General features: G+C 40.8%; 1 protein-coding gene across 1 annotated transcript in view; it reads left to right on the top strand.

Annotated features, from left to right (window-relative positions):
- Nucleotides 1-845: 845 nt before the first annotated feature.
- The window catches only part of LOC144529859 (voltage-dependent T-type calcium channel subunit alpha-1I-like), a 116189-nt gene continuing 109072 nt past the window's right edge, over nt 846-7962 (top strand). Inside the window, 1 exon segment of the mRNA XM_078269200.1 lies at nt 846-1093. Within this exon segment, the coding sequence (XP_078125326.1) occupies nt 846-1093 (248 nt within the window).

The raw sequence follows: 7962 nt of genomic DNA, 5'->3' as shown, positions 1-7962 counted from the left end.
CCTTTGAATCCTTGAAACGACATGTGAACTCATGACACCACTTCTTTATAAATTGAAACTCCAGTATTTGGCTTTTTTTTTTTCTTACATGAGCCAATGCACTGAAAGCCAAATTATATGCAGCATTGTGTTATCTGTTGTATCTAATGTTTTAATATACAGGCATGTGTTATAATTGCACATTTGAGCATGCAAAAACACATACTCATTTTGTGTGTCTATGTATATGCATGCTGATCTATATACACAGATAAAAGTGAATACATTCATGAGCTACGTGATAAGAGATGGAAAGCCATTTCCTCTCCCACAACACTGTGATGGGTCTAAATTAATTGTCAGTGAATGTGCAATGACTGTTGACATTGATTTTGTATTTCTGCCATACTCCTCTGTGTGTGTTTGATTGCGAGAGGTGATTGTTATCAGTAAGCAATGAGTTCCGTTATGCAGACAAGTGAGTTTACGATAAGAGCATTTGCTTATGCAGGGCTAAGAGACAGCGAGAGACTAATGGGCCTTTCGGTCTGGAAAACAACAATTATTAAATATCTGTGAGTTGTGAGGTGATGTTATGACATGGGGGTGATCAAGTGGTCTGTGTGAGTGACTGCATAGCCAAAAGCCTGCTTGTCCAGTCAAACCATCATGAAATGAATCATTTTAATTGCAATTAATTTGCTGCAGTGCATACAGTACTGCATGGTAATTAAATCCAAGCAGGCAATTTTTTGTTATCTAAAGTCTCATGGAAATCGGTGGTGTATCAAACAACGTGATAATTATTTCATTCCTTTAATCCCAGTGTCAACTTGCGTTGTCTTTCAGATCTCTGCTTGGTTGCCATGACGAGCGAGGAGTGTCCTGTGCCGCTGGGGAGCATTTCCTCAGCAGGGCCAGGGCAGAGGGAGGAATATGGCTTGGCTCAGGCTGATGACATCATTGAAGAAGTTGGTTCAGGTGATGACGTCAGTATCGGCAGTGACCTAAGCACTCTTGTGTTGCCCTACCCAGAGCTGGCACCTGTGGTCTTCTTCTGCCTAAAGCAAACCACCTGTCCTCGCAACTGGTGCATCCGTATGGTCTCCAGTCCATATCCTTTCATTTACTGGTGGAGCTGGCTCCTTTTAACCTTAACCTTAACGACAACATTTACTTCATCACTTATGCTTCATCATTCTCTAACCCTTATTATTCACCTGTACACGTAACAGCTCCAAGTGCATGTTCAGTTTCAAATATGAAGTTGTCCTCATGCAATGCACTTTATTTGTATCTGTTTAAAACACTCACCTTTGTTAACCTCATTCTTAACCTCTTTTCTTCATTGGTACACCTTTGATGCAGCATCTTTTCATCTCCCCAGCTAACACTGGTGCTCCAGTTGCTTTTTATTAGAGCCTTTTGTCTGCTCAGTTTCTCTCCTTTATGACATTGGCAGCGAGACTAAGTGGGTGATCCTTTCACTCCTTATCTTATCTTAAGACCACACTGGGCTGGCTGCGGCACTGCTGCGAAAGTGTATGTACATCTAAGTGCAATATGACCATGGCCCTATTAACAACCACTAGTCGGAGTGCAGGGCTCCAAGGATTGCAATGTCAGTAAGATGTTTATTTGGTCAGTCGGTCAGTTCAAACCTTTTTGAACACATGACCTATCATTGTCATCTGTGAGGGGCAACTAAATTCTCAAGCTTTTTCTGTTTAAATTTAAAATACCAAATACCAGAATGCAGTACAATTTGAAAAGAAAAGATAGGGAATGAATGATGGAGGGCATAGGCTGTGTTAAATGAATCCATGTTGAGCAAATGTCTTAATATAGACAACAAGACAGCGTTTTTAGACAGAAAATTAGTTATGGCAAAAGCCCATGAAATGCCTTCTAAGTTAGGAGTTTGACTTTACGGTATATTCAACCTGCGCATTTACTGGAAGGAAGCATGTGAGGATAGACTCATACCATGGTAATATGTCTGTATCACAAACAAACAAATGGGTGCCCAGAAAATCAGGACATCAGAGGGAGAATATAGGCAGTCAGATAGATGAAACTGGACAGTGAGACTTTCTGTTTGCCTTTTAGACTCCATCTTTGATGTTTGGAGGAAAAGAAGGATTTCAGAAGGATTTTACACTGCTTGCTAATGGCTGAGTTCTGCTGCTCTCTGTTGGCCCCACGCCACAGGGTAAAAACATACCCACACACACACACACACACACACACACACACACACACACACACACACACACACACACACACTCACTCCAATATTGCAGCTCACTGGTTGCTGAACACCCATGGTGGCTGAAACTGTAAGCATGTTAAAACACAGAGAGACACACCTGTGTGTATGTGCGTTTGTGTGTGTGAGAAAGAGAGTGTGTGAGAAAAATATAAAGTGAGTGTGAGAAAGTTGAATGAGATCAAGTCTGAGGGAAGGTTGTTATTGCCGTGACTTGAGGTGATTTTCCTCTTGTGGAATCAGCTGGAGAGCCAAGAAAACACATACACGCACACTTCAGTCCATGCTGGTTAGTGAAGTGTTACTTTTGCCATTTATGACTGTGTTAGTTTAGACAGTTTTGAAGTTGCTGAAGTGTGTGTGTGTGTGTGTGTGTGTGTGTGTGTGTGTGTGTGTGTGGGATGGCAGTATATTCACAGGCTTTGTGCCTTTTCTTCTGTAGGACTAGAAAGATGTATGTGTGCATTTACTGTTTGTGTGGGACTTTGGTGGAACAATGATTTGTACCCGTTTGAGTAGGTGTATTGATCGTACTAAAGCAGACAGAACTGTATATAGATACGTTGGGTTGCTTATGTACTTAGCAAATATGAGCACAGCACAGTTTTGTTGTGAAGACTTTGCTGATAAAACAGTATGCTAGCGGACCATAGTGTTACAGTGACAAGATCAGCCTCATTTCACCGTCATCAAATAGTTTTGCTTGTGCTCATGCAGTGTAGATGTGTGTGTGTGTGTGTGTAGGGGGGCAATAAGTGATTGTTTCACCATCTCTTTGCAGATCAATAATTCTGTTCACAACACAGTAACTGTGAGAGGCCTTCAGTGACTGACACACACACACACACACACACACACACACACACACACACACTATGATGCTCTCCCACGCTTGCCTGCAGAGCACCTGAAACACCTCTCTGTGTTGCACCCCACACACTTCTCTCTCCCCCTCCCCCCTCCGCCCCCCCCCATTGCTCCTCAGAGTGCACTCTCACACTCTACCGTCTACATACAGTACTGTGATGAACCCTAATCCTTCTCTCTTTGTTTTCAAACTAATTTCATTAATCTCACCTCATTCCCGCTTCTCAAATCTGTTGATACTGATATGAGGTTAATTTGATTTTGTGTCCATCCTCTTACAACAAAGTTGAGTTAATTGCCAATCTGTCGCCTTCGTTTATTCCTCTTTTCCATTCCTCTGTATCATCTTAGACCCCTCTACTTTGCTCCCCCACTCACTCTTTGTTATAGTTAAATATATGTATATCTGTAGATATTGTATTTACATCTGTATCATGTGTTAAATCTGCCCTGCATGCTCAATCTTGTTTTCTACCTTTTTTTATTTATTTAGACATTTTTTGACGGTCTGCAGCTCTCTGCTCTTCTCTTTATACTGACTTGCTGTAGAGACACACTGTAGCAGCTGTTACTTCACTTCTGTCAAGACTGATAGCAGATCAGATGTGTGGCCCAGTACAGTCCCACTCACCTCTGATAAATTCATTATGGTGATAATTTGTGTACTACTATATTCTGCTACATGTATACAGCCATTTGCATGCACACACTGACAGACAGCAGGGATAATAGTACATTTACTCAAATACTGTACTTACCGTACTACCGTACAATTGACTCGTACTTTACTTGGGTAATTCAATTGTATTCTATTCTATACTTCTACTCCACTACAGAGGACATTATTGGATTTTTTACTGCGCTACATATATCTGACAGACTTAGTTACTACTGTAGTTACTTTGCAGAATCAGATTATTAATACAAAATTTAATCAACAAATGAATTATGATGCATCATTATAGATTCATTGGCTACCAAGCAACATATCAAGTAGGTAAAATAAGTCCCACTTTTACCAGCTGCAACATTAAAGTGATGCTTACAGAATAATTACAATCAATAACATAATATATATTATTTTTTTTATAATATTTTGATACTAATACTGCACTTTAAACATGTTGAATGCAGGACAACAATAGCAGAGTATTTCTACAATGTGGCATTGCTACTTTTACTTAAGTAGAGGATCTGAATAATTATTTCACCACTACTGACAGATACATGCATACATATACATATAGATATAGGTATTAGCATATCCAGTCTTCCATCCAGGCGGCATCAGTAGCTCTTCAACTTCTCAATGTTAGATTTGACCCTATTAAAGAATCTTTGTGTTAATATAAGTCATTCCTCCTCAGCTTCTCGTTTCATCAGCATCTCCTCTTCTCCACTGCAGCCAATTTTACAGGAGAAATCTTTAAGGGCGCTGACACACAGAGCCGATTATCGGCTGTCGGACCGCCTGGCAAGGTCGGTGACTCGAGTCTAATCGGTGTGTTCCGTGCCGTCGTCCGTCAGGAGCCGTCAGCTTTCATTTTGGCCGACCCGACATTTTCAGTCGGAGACAGGGCAGTCGGGACTCACCCGGAAATGGCGAGCGGATGAGCTTCTCAAAATCTGATGAAAACCTTTTAAACTGACCTTTGTCAATCTGAAATGAGGACAGATTCAGCAACTGCATGGCCTATTTCTAGCTTAAAATGTTTTCAGAAACACGTTTCGGTGAACTATTTTGGTACAATATGAGATCGTAATCTGAACAAGCCGCCATGACAGTCTGGTTGTGAATATCCGGAGAAAAAAGACCCACGTGACGCGTTCGTCCTATCAGCTGCCGGTTTTCATTTTCTGGGAAACAATACAGAGAAGCGCAGACGCGCAGAGCGTACGCTCAAGTCGGCGTCGCCTCAGTGTGTTTTGAGGCATTTTTTTGGACCTCGGGGACCCGACTGATCAGTCCGACTGCCTTTTCTGCCGACGGTCGGCCGTCTGGTAGATGTGTAAGCACCTTAAGGGGTCATAGCTTTCACCTGGTCAATCTTTTAAATGGAGAGAAAAGACTGTAATTCTGTGTGCAGACTGCAGCCAGTCTGTTGCATTGGGTCTTAGTTAAGTGGTGAAGATTGCCTCTCATCAACGCTTTTTTCTACAGATCAAGATGAGAACATGCCAGGTCACTCATACTCCATTATACCTCATAAAGCGCAATCAAATGCATTCAGTGACACCTGACCTGTCAACAGTTACTCATGCCAGAAACACAGAGAAAGATAGATATCAGTTTTTCATCTACTTAATTTAAGTGTCATGTACTGATGTGTTTGAAGGTGCAATATCTATGGAGTTTTATGTGATGTCCCTTTTGGCTTGAGGAATATTTTAGTTTTATTACGTAATATATGTGTACATATAAAAGAGCAATACTCTCATCTCCTGAAATGATTACCATTGTGTTTTGTTTTGGACTTCTTCCACTGTTGCACTTTTTCTGCACTGCTTGTTCCAGACTCCTAAATTGTAAATACATTGTATAGGGGCATTTTTAGCTGTATTTTCAAAGTGGAAAGAAAGGTAATTGTTAGCAATACACAGCATTTCAGAAAAGGAAATGTGCTGGCATGAGTTGTTTAGATGCTGAGCATTGACTGATGAATGGCTCTGGGCGCCTTCTTATTTCTTTCCCCATCCAAACATTGTTACAATTGCATGAACTTCTCAAAATTTTCCAACTCCTTCCTTTTTATTTCTTTTTTCTTTCTTTATGATTAGCTTCATTCTTCCACTCTCACGTGTTTTGCACCACCCCTTTTTTTCCTTCCATCAATTCTCTCCTCTTGGTTTCTTTCTTTTTGTCTTGTTTTCCTCTCCTTTTTCCACTGAAGAGCTTGATGCCAGTAACTATCCTTCTATTCACATTATCTAACCCTCTCCCCTTCTACTCTGATTGGCTCCTGTGGTGTTCAAGCAGAGTGACCGGCCTCTGTGGCCCATGATCCTACCTGGCCCTGACAGCTTGTTATCTCCATAGTGACGGATGGCTGAGGCGTTGCTGTGTCTTGCTCTTAACTACTGCTGAGGATAGAGCGCACACCTGGGATACATCACCTACTCTCTCTCTCTCATCTTCTCGCTCTCTTTTTCTGCGGTGTTCTTTTTCTTTAAACATTTTCTTTCTGTCCTTCTGTTTTCTGTGGCTTTTGGAAAAGTTGCTGTAGGGCTACACAGTAGATAGTCTTTTCTTTTGCAATGAAACTTGCTGTGAGGTGTGTCACTTGATCTGAGTGTGTGTGTGTGTGTGTGTGTGTGTGTGTGTGTGTGTGTGTGTGTGTGTGTGTGTGTGTGTGTGTGTGTGTGTGTGTGTGTTAATGGTGGAACAGTAGGGGAGAGCCGGGACAGTTGAAACACTTTTTAATTAAATGTAATTTACAAAGCGATCATATCGCACTGAAAGCTAATATTTTGTCACTAGCAACCTACACCTGTCATCTGTCAAATACAGTTGCATTTTCAGCTTTGAACAAAACCGTTCAGGAATTATTACAGCAAAAGTGGGACGTGCGTAATGTTTCATTCGTCCCTCCTGGCCGGGACAACTGAAACAGCATGGGGGGATGGATGAAACATACAGTTTGAGCCATTTAAACTTCCCACAACTTCAATATTTTACTACATATCATGAATGGTACTCCCAAAAGGTGTTATTTTAGATAGATTGTTGCGGGGCTATACGTCTTCGTGAATGTCTGTTAACAACTAATCGCCGTCATCATGAAGCGGTTATTGAAATACCATGCACTGTGGATGATTCTGCCATTTTTATAGCTAGAACAGTAAGTTTTCCCATTTATATCATGTTTCTATTGTGATAAATGTCGTTTCACTAGGTTTTTACGTGGGTTAGGGCACTGCACATACAAATAAGTGCCCTTAACGACCCACAGCCCGTCAGTCTCCATAGGATAACATGGGAAAACTCGACCCCCTACCTGGTGGGCTCAAATATATTTTCATCTTTCTAAAACTGCTTTTCCATGTCTCACCTCCATAAATTATTGTATAAACACAGATATTTGTGCATTTACTTAAAATACATGGAGTTACAGCCAGGTCGGGATGGTTGAAACAGTTGTTTCAATCGTCCCGATATAGATATATGCCATTATAGCTTGTTTTGCTTTCCATGTAAACAAGCATGCAATATGAAAGTCTGGGATTGTGGAGAACACTAAATGGTCTACTGAATAAGCATGTAGTCGAACCTTTAAATGAAAAACACTCATTAATAATCGAAAAAATGTAACCGCTAATGAAGTTTACTTTGGACCATCAAAACTCTGTGATAAAAGGAAATAACAGGAAGATATTTGGCTGATAAAAGGAGGTTAACATGCTCTATGTTTTGACCTAAGGAAGTTATGTCTGAACCGAGGTATGAACCGAACCGTGACTTCTGTGTACCGTTCCACCCCTAGTGTGTGTGTGTGTGTGTGTGTGTGTGTGTGTGTGTGTGTGTGTGTGTGTGTGTAGCCTACATGTTGAATGGTTGTTCTGTTTTGACAGATGTTTTCTTAAAGAACTTCAAAAGAATTTCTTTAATTCTCAGTGACACTCTTGTCTTTCTTTTATCTTGTGCTTGTTCTCCTGTCTGTTTTCTGTCATTTCTTCTTTTTTGCTTTCTATTGTGTTCTCACTCACAAATGCAATCACTCCTTTTAAACGTATGCATCAGTTCCCTCTCTCTCAAGATGTTGTTGCTTCCCAAACTTCTTTTATTCTTTGCCTTCATCTTGTGCAGTAATGTGAGTGTTCCACTTTTTTTAATGAGCCTCTGCTTCAAG

Source organism: Sander vitreus, chromosome 15 (assembly GCF_031162955.1).
Source record: "Sander vitreus isolate 19-12246 chromosome 15, sanVit1, whole genome shotgun sequence".
Classification (NCBI taxonomy): domain Eukaryota; kingdom Metazoa; phylum Chordata; class Actinopteri; order Perciformes; family Percidae; genus Sander; species Sander vitreus.
Note: the sequence above shows the minus strand (reverse complement) of the source record. Positions and strands in the feature narration are given on the sequence as shown.